Raw genomic sequence first — 25,341 nt, 5'->3', positions numbered from 1 at the left:
TTAGTGGAACATTAGTGGATCCAAACACTGCAGCCAAAAAAAAATAATAAAATTAATGACATTTAATGTTAACATTAGCCAAAAACGTATTATTTTGAAATGTACTGCCTTAAGGAAAATAAAGGTTAATGGCTTGCACCACTGAAATATTATTGCCAAGACTGCGTTAACTACTCATTTAGTGAGGTTAATTTATATTTTTATAAAAATGTAAGTTTTTAGTGGCAGTAGCTTACAAAGTGAATTTAGAGACAACTTTTCCCCTCACATTTTAATTGTAAAGCCTTTCCGAGAAGTTGCACGTTAAATTAATTCCTCTCTAAATCACAACCACTACAGCCCTCAAAGCATTGCTTTTGAAACAAACTCAACGTCTTAATACATTTCAAGAAAATTAGTCAAACTTCAGATCTCCTGCTCTAGGAAATTTTCCTATTATTTATCTAATGGGAATATAACCTCAATGTTCTACGATGGTTCCATGCAATAAATTATAATAGTTATTCAGACTATTTATTTGTTAAATATCTGTCACTTCTTCTATTGAAAGGATGTGTCTGATTGTTGTCAGGCTGACATCACCCTAAACCAGATCTAATTATAAAACCCATTAAGTTTATACCTAACTCTAATGTTATAGAGGCTAAAGGTCATTTGTGTTTTATAACTTTTAACTTTGCTTTTGTGTACTGTAAATGTACTTACTGTCATCTCCCAGTTTAGACGCGTGCTCATTAATCAGCTCTTCACCGACATCCACAATCTGCTCACTGTTCCTGTAATTCTCTTCTCTCCACTTACGGAGTTTGTCACGCATCTCTGAAATGCAACAAATAGACACATCAGTCCTGAAACTTTACCACCAACTTATTTTCTTCATCAATTATTTATTTTGAATATAACATAACTTCCTATATTCATCTTCTTACTTGGTTTTTAATATCTTTAGTGCTCCATTAGACTGACAGGCTTCCTGACTATATACTTAATCAAATCAAACCTTTTTAGGACAGTCTAGGTTATATAAGAAAAATACAACTCCCTGATAATGACAGTACTTTCTAAAAATGCTGTAAAACAGATAAAATACCACGAAATATCTAAGATTTTTACAAAATATTTAAAACAAAAGCACATACAGAGCGGTACAAAGATCTGAGACCAGACCACTGATCAAACGTTTATAAAAAAAATTCCCTCGTTACAAATTAAATTAAGAAAATGTAATCTCATAAAGTTTTAGTATTTGAAATCCTTGTTTTGCTTTAATGATAGCACTCCAAGATGATCTGAGAAATCAAGTTGTGACTAAAGAGTAAGTCATACATCATGTAACATGTAAGTGATGAATTAATCTGAATTAACGTTAAGCAGTGTGGTTTAATCCGAATTTTTTGATCATTGCACTGAATTAAGATATCAGCTTTATGGCAACAAAAGAATGTCATCATAAAAACAAATGATGATCATCTCAAGAGCATGAATATCACATCAGATCTTTGCAGATCCCCAAATCCACAAGGGACTCATCGTAAACAGACCAGGCAGACATAAAAAGATTTGCATTAAAATCCGCCTACCTTTCAATTTTAGCATTTAATTTAAGCACTAAATAATAGCTGAATACACGCTAAACATCTTCAGCCCAACATCTTATATTTAACTTACATAAAATTATATTTTCTATAATACAAGTCTTGCTACTAGGCTGTGCCTTCATAAGCTAACTGGCTAATGTTACATAGTGGCATGTTAATAATAATGAAAAAGCACAAAGAATAAGGCACTTAGTTCGTAAACCTGTACAATATGAATAACACGACTAACTATGATTGCTATATACGGACACTGAATATCTTAATAACCGCTGTTAACCAAAACAAAGTAATTTACCTTCCCAAGTGACATCGTAGAGCTCCGATATAGACGACATGTTTTCCTAGTCCCGCCCCTTGTGAGCTGATTGGTGGATGTCAGTGACGTCTCAGTTAACGCTGTGAAGGGTCATTTAAGGGCAAAGGCAAAATCCAAGCCATTTGATTTTTACAATACCAAAAAAATTGAAATTTTATTTATAAAAATGTGCATTTAAGTAATTTATCAAACGTTTTTTTTTTTCTTTTTTCTTTTTTTTTGCAACCATGTTTTCAAACATTTTGAGACAATGGACTGATTCAACATCAGAATATATTGAATAAAAATAAATCAATCAATACATAAAACTCCAAATGTTGGGGGAATCACTAATGTAAGACAAAGATCATTGGCAATGAAATAATTGAAAAGTATTTCAATATTAATAATTAGAAAAAATATCTAATAATTATAAATAAATAATTATTCAAATTCAATAATTTATTTTTGACTAATGGTCTCAATTTTATGAGCTTAATAATGTGGATTTATATAAGATATTTGGGGTCAAGTATATCAAATTCATAAGGTCTGTTTTGCTACTATAAAAAGTCTTTGTAGCATTTCAAAAGGTTATTGTGGTTTTATATGATGTGTCTATTTTCTCTCACTCTCTCTCTCTCTCTCTCTCTCTCTATCTGTGTGTGTGTGTGTGTGTGTGTGTGTGTGTGTGTGTTATCAGTTGGTCTCTGTGGATCTGGCTCAGCATATGATTTGCTCTGCTGTGTCTCACCAAGTGGACTCAGCACATGCTTGTTTATAGTAGCTCAACCTAAACTTGATGGCATTACTATTAGTGTTCCTGTAGCTCAGTTGGTGGAGCACTGCCTTATCAAGCACAAGGTTGGGGGTTCAATTCCCTGGGAACACATGATATGTAAAAATTGATAGCCGGAATGCACTGTAAGTCAAGCGTCTGCTAAATGCATACATTTATTTGTGGCTACTTGTAGATTGCATAGTTTAACAAAGGCTTGTTTCCTAAAGGATAAAGAAAAAGGCAATGCTACTAAACTTACACTATACTGATCAACAGAGGTAAATTAATACTTATTCAATTATTTCAGATGATTCATTGAACAGATTTAAAAAAAATGATTCACCTGTCCGATTGCCTGAATATTAATTGGGTGTGTTTTGTCAAATTTAGTATACATTTGCCAGGTTTTTAAGTTTGAATTTCATAACCTCCCATTGTTTTTAGTTAACAAAAACATCTCTGTCTGTCAGGGCAGTGTGTTAAAGTCACATTGTAATACATAAAAACAAATCTTTCTACCAAATTATAGCATACAATCAAGTGAAACATTATCATAAATAAGAAATGTAAAGTTCGGTCCATTGTTGGTAGATCTTGAGGCTTGCAGTTGATTGTAGAAAGGGAGATTGGAGAATGATTGAAGAAGTCACAAGAACATCTAGTTATGACATTTTATGAAAGTAAAAAAAAAGACAGAAACATAATTGTTCACTATAAGATGAACAACATTGTGTTTACAAAATAGATTGGTTGAATTTCCATTTTATTCCAACTTTAAAGGCCCACTGCTGACCTGTGTGTCAGACCAGTTCCTTTAAAAGACACCGCATGTTCACAGGTCTTACAAGCTCTTTACAGGCATCAGATTCATTTACAGTTGGGTCTACAGGAAGTGAGGAAAAAGGTAGCACATGCTTTGTGTTTACTTTGGAGTGCTGCTTTTGTCAGAAGTGTCACCGTAAGTGTGTTGAAAGATCAACAGCAACCATTTGGAAACCGAAATTGTGCTGCTTAACTACTATGTGCATAGTTTTCCATGCCTTTGGAGCACTATGTGACATGAGGTATAGACCTGTGTTTCCCCTCATACGCCTGCTTCCACAGAAAGAAGGCATTCACTGAAATACGTTCACTGTTCAGATATTTTATTTTGATTTCTGACTTAATTAGTCAAGGCTACTGATCTGTGACACAAGCAGTTCTAAAGATGGAATTTGGAGCAAAGGGTGAGGTGTTTTGGGGCTTTAAACAACCGCTGCACTTTTCCAGTCTTTCTTTTTTTTTAAAGCAATATCTTCCAATTACAGAAAATGAAGGCATATGCCATTTACAACAGTATTTGCTTTGAAAGCAAATCTCGACCTCAGTCTGACAGGATCGCTTTCCATCTTAGCCTACACATGACATTAACTGTGTACTTGCTTTGCAATTATTAAGTAACACATTTTCTTTATTTATCTCACTATCTTTACTAGCTCCAGAACACACATACAGTACATACAAAGACACTAACAAGTGCATCACACGCCTCTTGTTCAGTGCCAAGAAAAACAGTTAATTCTCGACTTATCCTGTGACATAAAACCTGGTCTAAAAGTATGCTCATGGTAAAATGACTGTCAACACATGCACAGGAGTACATGCTGCTGGACTGAGTTTATAGATGTCATTCTTTCTCATTCATTCAATTCATGCCATGTCTTAAAAGACACTACACTGTGAGAGTGAAAAAGGGCAGTTCTTTCTGATGTGACTCCTTAAATGACTTTCAGTGACGTTACCCAGTGTATACTGGTTGAAACGGTCATTTTCTTGAATATAGTTAATTCAGATGTTGAACAAACGGGGTTATTGAGGTTATATTCCCATTAGATAAATGTTGTGAAAAACGTATGTAATCATGAATGTACTGGTAATCTTTGTCCCCAAAACCGAGTGACACATTTACAGGAGATGTGATTGGAAAACACAAAATCACATTGTCTCTCATACACTCCAACATGTGCTCTAAAGCTGTAAAACCACAACCAAAGAGCACCTCATTTAAGCTGACAGCCTGGTAACCCCTTTCCTGTTGTGAAATACTTTTCAAGCTCACGACACTGCACGTTATTTGCCGTCCTCAATTGGAACTCATTTTGTTTAGCAAAACACTTCCTGCGACCGAGTGGTTCACGCCTCAGTTGCCCTCAATGTGTGGCGGCAATAGAGCATGACCCACAACTCACCCATGCCACTGTCACTTCTTGGCCTCGGTTCGTAACATCTATAAAAATGTTTTAGAGTCTTCCCATGTGTCTGCTAGGTTTAGCAAAGCACACCCACAACAGAAACCATACAGGACACCTACTGTAGCAACGTCAATACAAAAGAATGACTGTTGTCACCAGTTCTGTAAACAGTAAGCACAATTATGAGAAACCGCTGGAAATACAGCTTGTTTTTATAGCACGTCTGTAATTTCCTCAACTTTACTCTGGCGGTGAAGAGCAGCCGAAGCACAATGATTTCACAAGACCACATGCTTGATTCTTCCCAAAGTTGCAGTATCCAAAGTAGCGGTGGTCTGGCCCTTCTCTGCAATTGTTGCGACTGAAGACGTCTATGTCCTCAAGGGGTCAGTAATTATTTGAGGTTTTGGAGCATAATTTTTTTTGTGTGCAAAATTAGCCATTTCATTTTCATTTGTAGCTTCTTCATATTTGCCTCATCCTTGTTATTTACTCAGGCAGGACCGTTTATGTTTGTATCTAAATTAATCTTGTTTTTTCTCAGTGTTATAGTGTTTTCCACACAGCATATAGCAGATTACTAGCTATCAGTTTTTGCTCATTGAAAGTTTTATACATAAATACATTAAGAGTATTTTGGGTTTTGGGCTATTGGTTTGGATTCAGTTAGACTTTAAAAAAAGTATTTTGCTCACCAAGGCTCCGTTTGTTTCATTAACATTGTGAAATATTATAAAAATGTAAATAACTGCTGTCTATTTTAATATATTTTAAAATGAAATGTATTCCTGTGATGGCAAAGCTGAATTTTTAACACCCATTACTCCAGTCTTGAGTGTCCCATGATCCTTTTCTATTTTGTTAATAACTTTGTTTACATTGTTTTTTAAAGGTGCTATATAAATAAAGCTTTGCTTACTTCAGAAATCATTCAAACAATCTTATTTGTTGCTCAAGAAACATTTTATTATTATCATTGTTGGCAATAAAAGCTGTACTATCCTTTTTTTGTATTATTATTATTATTATTTACAGTCACCTTTGCTCAGTTTAGAGTAATGCATCCTTCTAGAGTAATGCCAAAAAAAAAAAAATTGACACTGTTTACAAATATAATGTTAACCAATAGCCATTGTTTTAGTAAACAGTTTTTTGAAAAATCCCCCCATTATTGGACATGGATCTATCTATCTACTGTATATGTAGAATAATACAATCTTTATCAAATACACATAAAAAAAAAAAAAAAAAATTCCCCAAACATTAAGATGCATTGGGAAAAAAAAATGCATTGCGCATCCAGAAAAAAAAAAAAAAAAGGACATTCTGCTTTTATATCAAATCATTAAAGGGTTTAAAATGTAGTAGTCTTGACTTGAATTCTCAAAGCAAGCAATTGTGTTCTGGCTTACATGTGCGGTGCAGATGTTGTCTCACTGCACTTGGTGCAATGGGAGGTTCTGTGTGAGTTTGCATTGTTTGCTCACCCACTTGGCTCCTATGATAACCCAAGTCCAATGGCATCATACGATAGTGCTGAAGTCAGCATCGGGCACGGGATAAGGGGTCTGGGATGGTAATTTATCACTAAACACGTCCAACGAGCGAGGTGATGCATATCTAAAAAGCAGGGGGGAAAATCATTTGAATTCATATCACTAGTACTGAGGCCTGAGCAAAGGTTGGACTTTGAGGTATCCTGCATGGAGGCATTCATCTTTAGAGGCAGTTGATTTGGATTCATTTGATATTGCAATGAAAAGCAGCTGGATGACTTGTTGTCTGGCAGCGTCTTCTACATAATAAGTCAGCTATCAGTGTGGAATGGTTTTTCATGGAAAGTGTTGCTCTGTATGTCATCCTATTTCATTAGATCTTTTTTTTTTTCATTCAATTTCATAAACTGCATGCAGTGAGACAAGTTTTTTTTTTTATGATAGCTGAAAATAATGCTGTCAGTATTGCCTAATATGCTAATTTTGTGCAATTCAGGGAAGAATTCAAACTTGACTGAAAAGGATGACGATAGTTAGGCTATTCAACATTCAGCTCCATGTTTTCAATCAATATCTTGCTTCTCTTATGAAATGACTTCACTTTCACACTGACATCTCAGGACGCAGCTGGACTCCCGACTAAAATAGTTGCAAATGCAATAATTACTTACAATCTTGTCGCAAACTTTGTGTAGGCCTATGTTTATATCCTATATGAGGTAGCATTAAAAAAAAAAACACATCAAACACACTGCAAGCCGTGAATCACTTATGAACCAGTTCTTAGCCCAAAAGATTAATGAAATGGTCTCAAATTCAATTAATGTCTGATTTTAAATAAACTAGGAACTGTTTCCATTGTACACTTAAGGTTAGCGGTGCTTATATTACTCACTTATATTCGCTGGTTATTTTATATGACAACACGTAATTAAAGACATTCACAGTCAGAATTATTCTCGCACATAACATGTAATACATAACACAATCTGGATCTAGTGAGAGTGTATACATACATAAACACATAAACACACACACACACACACATATATATATATATATATATATATATATATATATATATAATGTATGTATTTTTATTTGCAATGTTCATTTCACTTATTTATTTCTTTTGAAGTGGTATAACAATGTTTTTTTTACATTTTATTTATTTATTTATTTATTATGATGTGATATGCAATGCTCATTATTATTTTCTTTCCTTTTTTCTTTCTTTCTTGTCATGTTGTTTGTTTAGTGATATAGCACTAATAATACAGCAGGGTTGAATACAGTATTAGAGCTTTCATACATGTGCAATGGTAAAATACAGACATTTTTACTTAATTGAATTGAATTGAATGTAAGGTGCTGTTTCTTATTTTGAGGCTTGAGGTTTATGATAGTAAAAGGAAAAAAAGATGTACATTTGTGCATGTGCACTCTGAGCGGAATACTTAATTGTGCAATTTATTATTTTTGTGGTCATACCCACCATTTTTCTCAGTTGGGATGGGTGGAGATGGAGCGCGGGCGTGCAGTATTCACTCCGATGTGCTGTGAAGCATCTGCATAGTGTAGTTTCCAGACAGAAGAGTTGTAAAAAAAGAAGCAGCAACATCTGGGGCAATCAGAAATATTCCTACAAACATTTTACTGTCTACCACAGACATTTAAACCACCCATTTCCATCTACATAAACACTGTATGTCCAAAAACATCAAGGGAGATACTTTAGCATGATTTATTAATTGAGTTCATCTTTTACATCAAATTGATTTGCAGCATTTTGCATGGAAATGTAGACCTTCAACCATGAGCTCATTCAACACTTCGTCAGTCAAATAAGGTTATAAAAAAATTAGGTTAGATTTAGGTCTCCTTTTAAGAAACTGACTTTAAAGATCCAGTGGGATTTGGGTTTACAAACTTCATCCAATTGCAAATGCAGAAAGGTCTCTATTTTTCCGGAGCAATGGGTACATTTCCCTCAAAGGAACATCAGCGATTTAATCACCTTAGCGCTCACAGTTTCCCGTGCATTAACAAAGCCACAATTTGGTATGATTCACTGTAAAACACAGTTCCTCTTTATAAATGGCTCTGTTTGTATTGAAATGACCTGTTAAGGAGGTACCAAAGCCAAGAGAACTTTTATTGCGTGTCTGCTTGCGTTTGTACTGCATAAATTATGGGTCACCAGTGTCACCTTGACTTGAAATCTGTAGCCTGCTCTTCCAATGTGTTTTGGTGGCTTGTGTTAGTCACTGGTGGTTTTTTGTCATGGTCTGTAACCACAAATATTAATAAGCGACGGATTCATATGTTCTAAAGTATTAGCTAATGTGTCAATCTTCAAGGAGCTATTATTTCTCCATTTCCTCATGTGTCACAATTAGGTTGCTTCAAAGCAATATGCACTCATAATATAATAGGTTTTGTATTATATTAGCTTGGTTCATATTTAAATGGATGTGCAACAGAACTAAAAAGTGAATTTTCATCACGCTCGCTGTCTCTGACTCTTCTAGCCTCAGTCTTGTTTGGTGGAGCGGGTAAACGTGGATTTTCCAAAGCTGTGCTCCAGAGCCTCCTTCATTAAAATGATTGGCTGGTTGAAACAGGAGAAACCAGAGCAATTTGGCTTCAGAATTAATTTTTCAAAAGTAGTCTTAATGTCAATTAGTATTCTATTGCTGTGTTTAACATTTGGCTCCTTGCTTTTCCAACAGTCTTTGCCAGCATTGTATTTTTTTCTGGAACTCATGGCCTTATCAAGTTTACAAGCAAAATAAACAAATAAATAATAATAATAACAACAACAACAACAATAATAATAATAATAATAAAAAGTTGATTTTGTTTGCTGGTTTCTGAATATTGGTTGCATTTGCTCTGAAATACCCAAAGAAAAATAATTTGCGGCATTCATCATATTTAGAAATATAATAACAATTAAAAATTTAAAACACCCCAAATGTCTCCAATTTAGAAAGACCTTATGAGCTACTTATGTTCATGGCACTTTTTATATAAATAATTACCCCTGAATTTCCTAGAGAGAAAGAGGAACGTGTACTTAATAAATAGGGACAGTGAGGAAAAATAATTCTACCTTTAGTGCCGAAGCATTTACAGTCCCTGACATTATGCCTATTTGCACAGTTAAATCAAACCACATAGTAATAGCTGGTAAATTCCTTATAAGCCGTGCCTAATAATTTCACAGGAATATTCATGGATGCCTTCCCAAGCCTGAGTGCCAGCTATTAGGCTTGATGTGGAAATTGTTGAAAAAGGGAAAATACATTTTCTCATTGAAAATGAGAACACAAATAAGCAAAATAAGAGTATGAGCACCATGCATGCATTTCTTTCAGGGGAAAAAACACAGCACATGTATATGCTGAATTATTTGGACAAAAGGAGTTTCTCATGAACTCTGGGAATGAATGGTGGGTGTGACTGCAAAAATTACTCAATGCCCCTCAAAAAATTCAAATAAAATAAAAATAATCTGACGTTTGGTTTGTAAAAAAGAGTGTGAAAACTCATAGCTAAAGCAAGTGTGACATTTCAATGTGATTTTTCCATGTCTCAGAGAGACATTAGAAATCATGTCAACCTTTTGACCTCAAAACCAACACAATGGCATGCCACTTGATGCTATTTAAAATCTGTGAAAAAAGTTTGTCCAAACAAAAGTATTAAAATACAACACCAATGTTTAAATATGATGTTTTCAAACATATGAAGGCTAGCACAAAGATGCCTTTAACTATACTTCTTTTGTTTTCCTTCCAGACTTTAAGTACGCCTGGGGTGAACGGTTAAACAGAGTTGGCCAAAGTGACAGCTTTACATTTGTGACTCATTCCACAGTCAGGAGAAATGAAAGGATCGATGTTACAATAAGGAAATTGTTTTGGGATCCAGGACAGTGTCGTGTGGTTGTCAAGTAAACATGGTGCTGGTGGAACCTATTATAGATGGACCATTTAGGAGCTTATATTGGCTCTTCTTCGCAGCACATGGCCAACACATGGGCATCTTTATGAGACAGCTGCTGAAGTGAGGAGTAAAACCTGGATGCTCTTCTGCTCCTGTCTTCAAATTCTTAGTTGACGTAGGCCCATATTGCATGCTTATTTTGACAGTAATGAACTTTTTTCGTGTTGGACCTTGCTTTTGTTTTGATCTTGAAGTGAAGGTAGCTCTATGTTCCAGAGAGAGGTCACTTTTCCCCCGGCCCGATGAACTCTCGCTGATATTCGTCTGCTGGAAGAATTTCAGCTGGTTCTGAAAGAGGCCCATTATTTCAGCAGGATTTTCAAAATTCAGCAAGTTTACCTTGCAAAACATGAACTCTTTATAAATAAAACATTGTATTGTATCAATTCTGCAGTCAAATTATAGAGTAATGAAAGGTTTATAAGCATAGCTCCTATTTAACTTTACACATAAAAATCTGAGCATTACACACTTATGATTCTATTCTATTCTATTCATGTAGAGTACAGTTTAGTAAACGTTCAAGTAAATTTTATTAACGACAATTATATTTTATTATTTAAATGTATTCTGTTCAGTCAAGTACTTTTTTATTCAATTTTATTTTATTTACATTTATTCTTTTCTATTCTGTTCTTGTTTACAAAAGAGTAAGTTTTATATCATTACATCTAATTATTTTCCACCTTTATTTTATTCTGTTAGTCCTTTTTTTACTTTATTATTTTCTAGAAGAGTAGTACAGCTGAGCCAACTTTATAAGTTAAACTATTGTTTTCTGTTTTGTTAACGTTATTGTATTATATTCTATTAGCGTAAACATCTTTAGAAAGCAAACATCATTTAATTGAAAGCAGTATATTCCCTTTGATAGGCCACTGTGTGACGCCTGTAGATGCAGCCCGTGGCGCTATGGACTGTGTGTGAGCGCACCTTATTAAATAAAGTTTTTTCCTGTTTTGAAGCGCGTCCTCTTCCGTTGTCAATATGGCGGAATACGATCTGACCACCCGAATAGCCCACTTTTTGGATAGGCATCTCGTTTTCCCACTGCTGGAATTCCTCTCAGTAAAAGAGGTACAAGTGCAACGTACATTCGTGTTTGAAAAGGCGCTGAAATCGTTTGTTTGTAGAAGGCGGCAAAAGTAGTACCACGTGCGCCCGGTAGTTTAGCCATGATAGTGGTGCCGCACCGGCAAGTCCGTTTTTTTTTTAAATCACGTAACTCATGATTTCGACCGATAATAAATAATAAAAATGAGTATCGACAGAGCCAACAAACTTTGACATGAATAATAGTTTATTCATAATATAATTAACCCTTTTGTTGATTGTTTGCTAGTAAGCTGCCTAACTGGACAGCATTGTAAGCAGCTAAAGAGTTTAGCACATCTGTCACTTGTTCTTGGCTTGTCATTCTTTTTTAATCCAACGCTGCTTTGTTTACATTTATCTTCTACGCTCGTGTGTTGTGATGTTGTTTCATTGTTTCATATAGTTTTCATAAGATATATAACTGATGATATCTGACAAAGATGAGGTTTTGTTGTAGTTGCAAAAATGACTTCGAATTGACAGCCTTAAAAGAAATAGTAAAATTGTTGAAAAAACGTATTTATCGTATGTGTATGTTCTAGCAAAAGCGTTTCTGAGTTTGCATTGCAGTTACATTATAGCTGTTCCAGTTTGTTGCAACAAGATTCGTGTTAAGAAAAATATATTCAAAATAACATTTCTGCATTACTCCTAAATAGATGTTATTGAAGTTGTGAATGTACTATTCATGTTTCCATCACTGTTTTCTAGATCTACAATGAGAACGAGCTCCTCCATGGAAAGCTGGAACTCCTCAGTGACACCAACATGGTGGACTTTGCCATGGATGTGTACAGGAATTTATATCCTGACAAAGAAATACCCAACTGTGAGTGGATTAACTTCTAATGGCTTTCTGTGATGCATGAGAATTGACTTTGAGATTCATATAAGAAGAATGTATCATCTGCACTTTTCCAGCTCTCAGAGAAAAGAGGACTGAAGTTGTGGCTCAACTGAAACAGCTGCAATCTGAGACCGAGCCGATTGTGAAGGTGTTTGAGGACCCAGAGACCATGAGGCAGATGCAGTCAACTAGGTAAATGCTCAAATTATACATGTACTAACAGTGTAAAAAAAAATATTCTACTTGCAAAACTTATTTGTGTTAGTGCCAAAAAAAAAATCAATCAGTAAACCCCACTTATTTAAATTTTACACTGGTTTGTCTATCCAGATAATCTTTTAAATGTTATTATGACAGTAGTTTAGTCATTTTCTATTCCAAGCAACAGCTTACATGGTGCTTTACTTATTTTGTTGTTCATCTAATGTAAGTTGAACAGTGTTCAGTTGCACATAGTTTAGACAAGACGGTCCTCAGGGATGTGGGACAGAGCCCTCCCCGATGCCAAATGATACTCCAAACAGGACGTTTGTGGCTCTTTTTCTGGAAGGTCGGGATTACAGTAAGTGCCATTTAATTAAGTGAATGGCAGAACATCAGTGGGCATTTGTAATCACAATCGGTTTGTATTTGATTGAAATTGCCATGTGGATGAGTATATGGTTTCATTCTGCAAATTTCAGAAGAGCAGAATGCTAGAGCATCCTGTGGTGAGTTTCATGGAGGCTACTTTTTGTTCTTTGTTTTTTGATGCTGACTTTGCTGTAATTAAAATATTTTGGTTAAAATTCTGGTCTTCGTCCAGGGCTTGCTTTTCTTTGATGGATGTTCCTCATTTCTAGCCGCCTGCCAATCTAGATGTTTTAGGTTTAGATATGTGGTGTCTTAGGGATTAGAGATGTTTTCATTTAATTAAAAGAAGGCTGTTGCACTGATCACTGAAGGCAGTAGAGATGTTCTCAGATAGTTGTCTCCATTAGGATAGATTTTTAACAGAGGATTCTTTTTAATTATGTTGGAATGTGAAGACATTGTTAATTTTATGCTCTCATTCAGTTGCCAACAAACCTAGACATAAGAGACACCATAGCAATTACTTAGTGGCTGAATTTTTCACTGTATTTGATGTGATTTAGACCTGATCTTGAGAATGCTATAGCTATAGGCTTAAATATTTGAGTCTTTTTCTGTCCTATGCTGTATGGCAGGGATTTCCATTTTTATGATTTGAGTTATGGTTACATACTTTGATGATTTAAATTAGGGATGTCAAATTTCGATTATTTCCATTATCGATCGTCGTTTAAATTAACGATCAATTAATCGATTAATCGTTAACCATAATACTGCAAAATGCGTCTATTGCAGGCACGCAGTCAGCGGTATGACAGGATGTGCAAAAGCCACACACACACACAAAACGATTTCTCACTTGAATTAAAGAGGTTTTAGTCTGAATAAAATGCTAGTAGCAGGATTATAAAATGAATTGATGCGATTATGATCATTTGATAAAATGAAGAGAGCGCGCCATACTTTTGAGGTCATTTTACTTTGTTGACAGTTTCCAATCCCGCAAGGAGAACGCTGAACGCGCATCTTTAAATGGTTTTGTGGTGCTCGTTGTTGTATTTTAAAGCACAATTGCAATGTTTTCAACTGACATTATTGTATAAAATTATCCGAAATGTGGAGCGTGTGTGACTGCGCTGCACATTAAGTGAACTACATCGGCGCTGCTGCACCAAAACACAGTTGCTCACATTAATTTGATCCTGCTGGATTCTGTCCTAGAAATCTGTCCCAGATTTTTAAAAATCCGGCATACAGCGCATTAGATCGTGACAGTGCATGCGTGCAGACGAGGATGAGCGAGCGCGGCTTTGGCTAGATTTATTTGGAGGTTATTGCTCATGTCTCATTCGGCACAAATCGAAATGTTTCCATATTCGCAATGTATTTGAATGTTAAACTATTATTTATAATGTAAACTAGGCTTGTACTTAACACGCATTCGCATATAGACGGAAAAGATGATCCTCTTCATATGAGCAAAAACGTCCTTGGCATAACAGCAGAGTGGACCGGTATACTACGGTCTATTTAAACTAAATGCTCCAGGAATGTGTCGGTCACAGCGCCTATTAATCGCTGTTTTGAATCCAGCAATTATTTATTTAGAAATGATAAGATCTGATTATGACAAGTGTGGTATAAAAGCTTTGTTTATTAGAGGAATAATAGGTTAACTGGAAAATGTTAGATCGCGACCATGCTTTTGGACCCCATAGTCTTCATTTACGCGGCTTTGTTCTGGTTTGCCGGTTGGTCACGAATTTCCACAAATTCAGTATATTTAGGCATTGTTTCTTTTCCTAAATCTTCATAGTCTAACCCTCTAATTTCCCAGGTTTATTTTATTATCTTCCGCTTTTAATAACTGTTTTCGCATCTCTTACTGTGGTAAACATGGGAAGGGAAATTAAAGATTTCATGAATTAAGAATTCGTTCGATTTATTAATTTGTTCCCTTATTTCACTTAAATCATGGGTTATTTAGGGAACAAAATTAATGAAACATGGACAATTGCCACATTAATAATTCGTAGGAATGAATTAACAAGTTGTAGGAATGAATAGACTACCTGTCCTGTCACTGTGTCCCGCAGCCCTGCAAAGCGCACGATATAAAACAGTTATCTGATGAAATGATTAGTAACTACATTTCTATTGCATTTAATGTTGAAGAACTTTTATGTTGTTTCTATTTTAATGTACTTTAAAGTTTAAATCACATTAAAAGCTTAATTTGTAAATTGTGAATGAATGATGATGCTTTTATATATCGTCACCGTCACTCACAGCCGCTCGCACGTGTTGAGTGCGCATGAGCCGCACGCAGCCCAACATTGAATCGGTTAACCGACCATCGATAGCCTTAATCGATTGCATCTCTTATCGACAATTAATCGATCATCGATTAATCGTTGACATCCCTAATTTAAATAATACGTTTTTCCTTAATTCATGAACTGCATAAAGTTCCCTCATGAACCCAGCAAAACTGTAAATGAATAACTGAAATGGCAAATCAAATGATAAAGACATTCAGCTTTAATCTGTTTAAGGAACATTACTTTGACTAATTATTCAAAACTGCAAATAACGAATAAATAAATAAAAGGTGCTGAGTGTTTTATTCACTTTGGTTGATGCTAAGAATTTACATTTATCATTTAATTTACATTATTGCTGTTAATATGAGCATTTTTAATTTTAGTAATTATACTAACTGGGGCTTTGACGTCTCACGTGAACATGGTTCATGCTAACTAAGCTTTGTTAGTTTTGAAGGATTAGTGTAGAAATATGTTTTCTATTGCAAAAGTTGCTGATATGATTCTAGGGTGCTGTATTGCCTGTAGTGTGTTCTGTGTGGCTTTTATTCTGATTGCATGTGATAGCTTGGAAAATCAATTGTTTAAATCTCTCTTCAGAAAAAGCTGTGTGACTTGAAGTGACATTCATATTCTTGGCACAAACCAGGTAGGACAATGTACATTCCAAAGTTTAATACTTGGGGTTTGTTTGTCAGGGCTTTGTTGAAATTTGCATGCCATATAGCAGTTGTCATTCATTTTTTTGTAGCTGTTTTGTGTCTCTGTTCAGTGCATGAGTCTGTTGGCCCCCGCCAAGAGGCCAAACTAGAGTCAGTAGCTGAGGCCACGATCTGTACTTAGTTATTGTTTAATTGCTTGCTTTTACTAGCGCTAATACCGCGCCGAGCTTCTATATATTTTATCAGGCTACCACTGTGTGTTTGTGGTGTCTCTACAGTGAGAAATCTCAGTAGGTGGTATTGCCTTCCCTAGACATTTTTAAAGACCAGTTTGCGTTTCGTTTCTCCAAAACATGCTTTTATCACAGTTCAGGATTAAGTTTGTGGCCTTAGAACCAGGCGCAGTCTTAATTAACCCACTCAAATGGATGTCTGCTCTTCATTAACGAGCGACTTTGAAGTTTACTTGTTCGATCTGAAAATTTCGGGTTTCGGAGGGCATTTTTCAGTGTCTGAAGTTTCACGGGCCGAGACGACCACGAGGAAGTGCAGATCAGGACTCGTCTTTATTTGTTCTTTTATTTGTTAATGGCTGCTCGTGTGTGACGTGGTTCTTCTAAACCGCGTCGTGGGATGTTAACTGGTTCAGTTCTCTGACAGTGTCGCTCATGGGCCGGATGCTATGATATAAGCAGGTGATAATACATTTGGAAATCTGTCATGACCATTGTTCAGGAGTGTTGGGACATATGGTGTGGCGATTGATATTTTTTTCTTTAACAGACGGAGCGTGATAGATGGATAAGCTTCGTTGAATGGCCAAGGGCCGAGTTATCACACAGTTCCCTCAGCACTAGTGCATTGACCTCCGTAGCAAAACCTGCCCCGTCTGTTCCTCATTTCAACCCAGAAGGGAGGTGGTGAGAGTAAAGAGTAAAAATGTAATGTCCTCTTCAGCAGACAGATTAGCATGGACTCACTGTTAGTTTATGGAGATATTAGGTGAGGGCTGAGGATGTTGGATAAATGCAGAAATGCTCAGTAAGGACAGTAATGCAAAACTTTTAGGACAAGACAACCATTTTGAAACTATCAGTGTTCTTATCAGTAGATATTTAAAATGTAAAAATACAGTTTACCAAAAATGTTATGTTTCCAAAAGTGTGTGTGATTTAATTTATTCTGTGAATCACAAAATGAGATATTTTTAAGAATGTTCACACTGCTTTCTTCCATACAGTGCAATGAATGGGGACTGGGCAAGATTGTTTGATTAATCAAAATAAATAAATAAAAATGTATGAATCTGCTCAGCGCTTTGGTTGTGTTTAACATGTATTTGGAAATGCACATTTTTTTCCCCCTTGTTATAATTATAATTTATTTGTCATCAGAATAATTTATATTGATTACTTAGAATTTTGGGGGGATTTGTGCTGCCCTACAAACAAGATTCAACAACATTGAGCCTAAACCAAAAAAAAAAAAAAAAAACATTATTTTTCCGCAAAATAATGTTTCCCAAAATTGTTCTGCCTTAGTACTGGGACTGTCAAGCTACCAAAAAAGACAAATATACACCATGAGAGCATCATCAAAGTAGCCCTCATGATTTGTGTTCTGCTCTATATTCTAATCTTCTAAAGCCATGTGATAGCTGTGTGAGGAACAGACTGAAATGTTGTTACTCAAAATTTGAGTTTTATTGTGTGGAAAAGAGCAGCTTGGATGTTCAGCTATAAAAATCTATTTGTGTTTCAAAGAAGTCATGAGGATTGAAATGAGGGTGAGTAAATAACAGTGTTTGCATTTTAAATTGAACTTCTCAGGGGATGGGAATAAGATTTTAGACCAATGAGAATGGGATTTCTATAAGGTTGGGACTCTCCAGCGCAATGCTGTAGAAATATAAATCAGACAATTGCAGAATTGTTCTGTTTCTTGTTGTGGCTGGTTAGCTTAGTTAAATCTGATTTGCATTAGGGAGATAGTTAGGTTTTATTGCTTAACGCTGGTTAGGACATTGTTTAAGGGAGGTGGCCCAGCATCAGTCAGATGATAGTATAATGGAACAGAAGTAGTACTGTAGGAGTACGCCTTTTATAAACAGCCTTTGAACCTCCCCACAAATAAAATAAACGTGCAACCTCCTCTTTCTGTCTGGAGCGCATAGTGACACATGCCTTCGTTTGCCGAATTCTACAGAGGACGGCCACATTTGGCGGAGGTGGTCGTGTGGTAAGCATGGTTAGTGCTGAGCATTTTGCCAAAACTCAATGATATGCACAAATAGCAGTAGATTTTTACCTCTCACCTGATGAGGAGACGCAATGTTAGTTTTTCGTTTCTTCGTTACCTTATCCTCTCTTTCTTTATTTAGTGGTGTTTCCTAAGGAATACTTACTAAGGCTCATATTTAGGCTTATAGGTTTTTCAAAACCCCATTATTAAATGTTGGTGTGTAACTTATCCCACAAAGTTTGTTCAATGGATATGAATGATACCTCAAATCATGAGTCTGTTTGAGAAATATATGCTATTATAAGTAATCAGACTTGCTTTTTTTGCCAGGCGGACAATACAATTCTTTTTCCCCTTATTATTAAAAAAGACCATGAGGCATATATATAGGGATCATGTTTTCTTTAGATGTGTCAGGAAATAATCTGAAGAGAAATAAATTATTTATAGCAGTTTTTAGGGATGCACCGATCATGATTTTTCATGGCCAATTCCGATACCGATTTTTTACAAACAAAATGGCCGATTCTGATACCGATATCCGTTTTTTTTTTTTTTTTAAGCAACAAACAAGAAAGAAGGAAAGTGCACAGTCCAAACAACACAATCAACACACAATCAATAAGATGTTTCTTGATCAGCATTCAGTATTTTAGTTTTTAAATTTGGTTTTAAATAATTAAAAAAAGGTATTTACCAGTTTCTTTATTTACAGACTAAATAAAAGTATGCTATATAAATAGATTATTCCAAAATGCAAAGTGTTTTCATTCATCCAATAATAAAAAAATTAGGATAATGATTAACATCTATATTTTTTTCACTTGAGCCAATGAAAATAAATAACTATTCTCTCAAGTAAAAAATATAGATGTGAATCATTACCCTAATTTTTTTTAATTGGATGAATTAAACACTTTTTCTCAGTGTGCTACAGCAGGTGATTTTTAAATCAAATTAAGTCGATGTAAGGTTAAGGTAAAATAAAAATAATCATCCTATACAGAACTGTCGTTTACTTCTGGCTTTTCAAACGTCTATGCAAGTTCCACTTTACAAAAAAAAATAAAAATAAAAAAAATAAAAAAAAAACAGTTTAGTCTGTTTCGTTTCGCATCCAACACGTTAGAAGTTGATCTGAACACACGCACGGTCTACTCGTGTTCAGGCCAGGGCTCGGTCGGACCGGTAACCGTAAGCTCGCGCAGCTTTAGTGCGCGCAGAAAAGGGACTCTTATTTGTGCGCCAGTTCACCAACGGCTGATCGCTGTTGATCTGTGCCTCAGACATGTAGCTCCGCATTTCCAGTACTGATCGGCTGTTTGTGTCCTGCGCACAGATTTCGAAATACTTCCACACAAATGACATAGTGAACGATTACAATGTAGTCTGTGCACGCGGCCGCACTTCTGGAAAAATCAGCCTAATGAAGACCAAAAAACGGCCGATTGCCGATCGCGTATTTTAAGCAAAAACCGGCCAGTTCCGATTTATGGCCGGTCAACCGGTGCATCCCTAGCAGTTTTGAATTGTCACCCATTTGATCGCCATACTGTAACTCAGTGTGTGAAAGTTAAGTGACATGTGATCCATACTCCGAATGTGTGCTCTGCATATAACCCGTACAAATGCACACACCCGGACCAGTTGGCAGTCATTTTTGTTGTGGTGCCTGGGGAGCAGTTGGGGGTTCAGTGTCTTGCTCAAGGGTCTCACCTCAGTTTTGGTTTTGAAGGTGGAAGAGAGCGCTGGTTATTCACTCCCCTCACTGACAATTCCTGCCGAACCTAAGACTCGAACCCGGAACCTTTGTGTTGGAAGTCAGACTCTAACCATTAGGCCATGACCTTTAGAGCACATTACCGCTGAGTCACAGCTCCAACCTTCCCTTATTATTTCTTCTGGGATTTTGTAAAGTTATAATATTAAAAAAAATAATATCAGTCGATATCGATAAATATCATGCTGCAGTTAGTGTTACTACAATAAATCCATGGTAAATAATGGCTATTTGTTGATTGAAAATCCTTAGATTGTATCGTTGCGCAGTGTTTCTCCTGTTTGTCAGTGCTGTTTCATCTGACTTTAAACTAGTTTATATCACAGAGTCAAAAAAGTGTCAACTTTTTAAATAGAACTTTTGCGAAAATTAAAAATCATAAAATACAATTGTCATGATATGGGTGTAACAATGTTTGTTCATCATTCAGTGTAATAGATATGTATATATGTACTTGTTATCATACTTTAATTATATTTTAAATGATTAATAACTTATTGCTGATAAACGGGTAAAACCCATTGGTTCAAAGGATAGTGGCAAAGACTAGTAAAGATTTAAATTTGCAATAAAGGAGCTTTTGGGTGCAGCTCAGCACTGTGATTATTCTTATATAGTCTTTTAATGATATTTATGATTATGATTTTTGTTTTTGATCTGTGTGTGTATATGTATTTAATTTAAAATGTATGACTCTATATGTTCTAAATGTTATTTAATATTGTTTCATTTATATGAGTTATTTTGAGAACTTTTACCTTAAGAAAATAAGTGTATTTCATCTTGTCTTGCAACCTTAAAAAACCCCTGCAACCCAAAAAATGTTTGTGTTTCAGGGACGGGCGTATGCTGTTCGACTATCTGGCTGACAAGCATGGCGTAAGTAATTCTGCTGACTCTTCCACCCCTCTGAGGAGTTCTCATGACACTTCTATGAACCCAGTGTTGTTTTGGGGGCCCAACGGGAGGGGCAACCCTGAGCAGCAACACATTAAATGACTTCCCAAAACCTTAAGTCATTTTCGGGGATTTTATGGCTTGCAGAAATTTCTGCGGACATTTACATTCTGTGGCGAATTGTTAAGAATAAACGGAACAGCTCGGGACCCATGGGTATGGCCTCAAGAATGCTGAGGATTCTATATTTGACTTGACGGCACTCCCACCTCAGCGTTCTTAAAACTGACCTGAGGCCTGTCCTCAGTGCACCTTCACTGTACGGTGCCGTCTTTACGACACAATCCTTGCCTTAACAACCCTCTCGTTGCCACCCCAAGAAAGGCCTCTGCGCACACACACACACACACACACACACACACACAACACACACAATAAGTACTCTGTTCTGAGATGCTATGCCAGCAAGCTTCCCAAGCGTGATCCACTAAACTGTCCGTCAAACTGATGGTATTCTCTGACCATTACTGTTAGTTAAATTCAAGAATTGCAGTTTAAAATGGTGACATGGATAATTTAGGGGTCATGTGTGGTCACAGTTTCTTGAATAATAATTTTTCTATACACAAAAGTGAAATACTACTCCAAGCACCAAAATCACAGCCAGTCATTGTTTAAAGCAGGGGTATCTGCAGGTATGAATTAAGGTGTCTCTAGACACGTAAAAAAACACTAACCTAGAAAACAGCAAAAAGCAATGGAATGGTCAAATACATCCATCGCATGTTCACATAGGAAAACAACAGAAAACCAGCCCAGGGGTGGAAAAAAAATAATTATTGCAGCTTATTCGCAGGACTCAGTAGCTTCAGTAGCTGAAGTTTTAAAAGATAAATCTCTTGTTTCAGTTGTTTGTAGTTGATTGTCCACTTGATGCATCACACGTTGGTCTCTGCCTTCTTGCTTGTTTTACTGACTAGAAACCACTTCAGACCCTTCAGCATAGGCAGAGAACCAGCTCCAGGGTATAAGGCTAAAAGGAGCCTAATATTAGTATAATCTGTTAACTATGCACATCATAAACCTGTCTCTTTAGGCAAGTATGGGTGTCATGTCATAAAATATTTTAATACGACTACATTTGTATTTGACATGATCACAGTTTAATAAAAGCATTGTAAGTTAATAATCATTTCATTATTTTAATTTCCACGTTTATTCAAAGAGACTGTTACGGTGAGCAAACATTTACATTATCACATTATCACTAACTATACTGCCATGACCAAATGTTTTGAGAAAGACACAAATATTAATTTCTGGTGCTGAAGTCTGCTGTTTCAGTGTTTTAAGATCTTTTTGCCAGATGTTACTATGGTATACTGAAGAATAATTACAAGAATTTCATAAGTGTCAAAGGCTTTTATTGACAATTACAATAAGTTTATGCAAAGACTCAGAATTTGCAGTGTTGACCCTTCTTTTTCAAGACCTCTGCAATTTGCCCTGGCAGGCTGTCAGTCATCTTCTGGGCCACATCCTGACTGTTGGCAGCCCGTTCTTGCATATTCAGTGCTTGGAGTTTGTCAAAATTTGTGGGTTTTTGTTTGTCCACCCGCCTCTTGAGGATTGACCACAAGTTCTCAATGGGATTAAAGTCTGGGGAGTTTCCTGGCCATGAACACCAAATTTTTATGTTTTGTTCCCAGAGCCACTTAATTATCACTTTTGCTTTATGTCAAGGTGCTCCATTATGCTGGAAAAGGCATTGTTCCTTACCAAATCATTCTTGGATGGTTGGGAGTAGTTGCTCTCGGAGGTTTTTTTTTCTTACCAATCTTTATTCATGGCTGTGTTTTTAGGCAAAATTGTGATTTTGCCCACTCCCTTGGCTGAGAAGCAACCCCACACATGAATGGTCTCAAGATGCTTTACTGTTGGCATGACACAGTGACAGGACTGATGGTGGCACTCAGCTTTTCTTCTCCGGACAAGCTTTTTTCTGTATGCCCCAAACAATCGGAAAGGGGATTCATCAGAGAAAATGACTTTACCCCAGTCCTCAGCAGTCCAATCCCTGTACCTTTTGGAGAATATCAATCTGTCCCTGATGTTTTTCCTGGAGAGGAGTGGGTTTTTTGCTGCCCTTATCGACACCAGACCATCCTCCAAAAGTATTGGCCTCACTGTGCATGCAGATGCACCAACACCTGCCTGCTGCCATTCCTGAGCAAGCTCTGAACTTGTGGTGCCCTGATCCTGCAGCTTATATCAACTTTAATAGACAGTCCTGGCGCTTGCTGGACTTTCTTGGGCACCCTGAAGCCTTCTTCATAGAAATTGAACCTCTCCCCTTGAAGTTCTTGATGATCTGATAAATGATTGATTTAGGTGCAATCTTACTAGCAGCATTATCTTTGCCTGTGAATCCCTTTTTGTTTCAAAGCAATGATAACTGCTTGTGTGATTTCCAGCACCACCCTCATTTTAAAGCTTCCAGTCTGTTATTCTAACTCTATCAGCACGACAGGGTGATCCCTAGCCTTGTCTTCATCAACACTATCCTGTGTTAATGAAAGAATCACTGACATGATGTCAGCTGGTCCTTTTGTGGCAGAGCTAAAATGCAGTGGAAATGTTTTTGGGATTAAGTTAATTTGCATTGCAATGGGGACTTTGCAATTAATAGCAATTCATCTGATCACTTTTCGTAACATTCTGGGGTATATACATACTGCCATAAAAACCGAGACACCAAACTTTTGGCCACGACTGTAATCTAGCACGTGTTTAAGCACTCTCATTTAAGCACTCTCTTTAAGCACATCTCTCGTTATTATCAGTGATGCTGTCTACACCGTCAAATGAATTTCTTGCTTGCATCGTAGATCCATCTGCACTTTGTTACTTACGATAAGAGATCTTCTATCTGATGACGAAATTATGACAAAATTTATGCCGCGTCTTCATTAACTAGACGAGACTGGAATATAATGTTATTTGAGGACTACCGGACTTTCAAAATGCATCCTATAAGCTATTGTCCTTCAAAATGTACTTCCCTGTCATTGGATTGCGATCGGATAAGGGCCGTTCGCATATCTAGTCAGTATGGCAGCCACAGTGGATGGATAGACTAATAAAACGTGAACTAGCGATCTGAAACAATGGCATCAGCACCCGAAGGGATAGCATTAAGGTAACCAGACGTCCAGTTTTTACCCGGGAGTCACAATTCATTGTCGATTAACTTAAAGTTCGTGAAGGCGGGATAGGTGAAATCGTGGTGATAGAAGTGTTCTTTCTCTCACATGCGTCCACGCTCCACTTCCTCAATTCTAATATACAGCGCCTGATCAATTCTCAGCACTCAAATACACACACAACAGTCCAAATGTTTATCGTGTAGAGAATCCCACGTAAATACAGTAGGTTATGAATTAAGTGAATGTAAACAGGTGGGTGAAAACTGAACGTGAGTCAGTATTTCATGCATGCCTTCCGTCTTAAAAGGAGAGCATTCCAAATTAAACGCCTATCTGTCATTAATGTTAACCAACAAAAGATGTTAAATGTATACATGTTATGTAAAACCTACTGTATCTAAAAATTTAGTTTAATTTGTATCTGTTGTATTTGTCTTTATTGTGGTTCTTAAAAAATTATGTATAATAATATTTTTATAAGTTGCTCTTTTTGTCATTTAAAGGGATAGTTCACCCAAAAATTTTAATTGTCATAATTACCGTTTTTTCAGGACTATAAGTCACACTTTTTTTTCACAGTTTGGCTGGTCCTGCGACTTATAGTCAGGTGCGACTTATTTATCAAAATTAATTTGACATGAACTAAGAGAAAGAACCAAGAGAATACATTACCGTCTCCAGCCGCGAGAGGGCGCTCTATACTGCCAGAGATGCTGCTCAGTGCTCCTGTAGTCTACACTGAGTAGCATAGAGCGCCCTCTCGCGGCTGTAGACGGTAATGTTTTATCTTAGTTGTTGGTTCTAAATGAATGTACTTACTGTATAGTCCAGTGCGACTTATGTTTTTTTTCCTCATCATGACGTATTTTTGGATTGATGCGACTTATACTCAGGTGTGACTTATAGTTCGAAAAATACGGTAATTCACATTTTTCCAAATTCAGTCCTTGATTTAAATTTCTCATAAGCTTAATTGATTTGGTCTAAAGAGAGAAGAATTATTGATTATTGTAGTCAAAGACTACATATAAAGATAGCTACCAAAATACATTTTGGTAACTAAAGTTTGGCTAAAACTATTGACTATAAGTTGACAAAAATGTAATGATTTTTCATCGACTAAAACTATGAAAGACTCAAATGACTAAAATGTAACTAAGACTATTAGGCATTTTCGTCTCAAGATAAAGACTAAGACTAAATCAAAAATGGTTGCCAAAATTAACAGTGATTTGAATGTGTGTATATAAAATGTATTTTATGTACCATATATAACCATAGTAAATATTAATATTATATATATA

At 36.2% G+C, this 25,341-nt stretch overlaps 2 protein-coding genes across 2 annotated transcripts in view; one reads left to right on the top strand and one right to left on the bottom strand.

Annotated features, from left to right (window-relative positions):
• Window positions 1-1,979, bottom strand: part of emc2 (ER membrane protein complex subunit 2) — a 28,991-nt gene extending 27,012 nt beyond the window's left edge. Inside the window, exons 1-2 of the mRNA XM_026227548.1 lie at window positions 1,894-1,979; window positions 706-819 (exon numbers count right to left, since the gene is read on the bottom strand). Of these exons, the coding sequence (XP_026083333.1) occupies window positions 706-819; window positions 1,894-1,933 (154 nt within the window). The 5' untranslated portion in view covers window positions 1,934-1,979. The remainder of the gene's footprint in view (window positions 1-705; window positions 820-1,893) is intronic.
• A 9,362-nt stretch (window positions 1,980-11,341) lies between these two features.
• eif3ea (eukaryotic translation initiation factor 3, subunit E, a) overlaps window positions 11,342-25,341 on the top strand; it is a 41,285-nt gene continuing 27,285 nt past the window's right edge. Inside the window, exons 1-4 of the mRNA XM_026227547.1 lie at window positions 11,342-11,489; window positions 12,219-12,336; window positions 12,429-12,546; window positions 20,771-20,813. Coding sequence (XP_026083332.1) covers window positions 11,400-11,489; window positions 12,219-12,336; window positions 12,429-12,546; window positions 20,771-20,813 — 369 coding nt within the window. The 5' untranslated portion in view covers window positions 11,342-11,399. The remainder of the gene's footprint in view (window positions 11,490-12,218; window positions 12,337-12,428; window positions 12,547-20,770; window positions 20,814-25,341) is intronic.

This window comes from Carassius auratus, chromosome 41 (assembly GCF_003368295.1).
Source record: "Carassius auratus strain Wakin chromosome 41, ASM336829v1, whole genome shotgun sequence".
Lineage (NCBI taxonomy): Eukaryota > Metazoa > Chordata > Actinopteri > Cypriniformes > Cyprinidae > Carassius > Carassius auratus.
The sequence above is the reverse complement of the archived record's forward strand: the minus strand, read 5'-3'. Positions and strand labels throughout refer to the sequence as shown.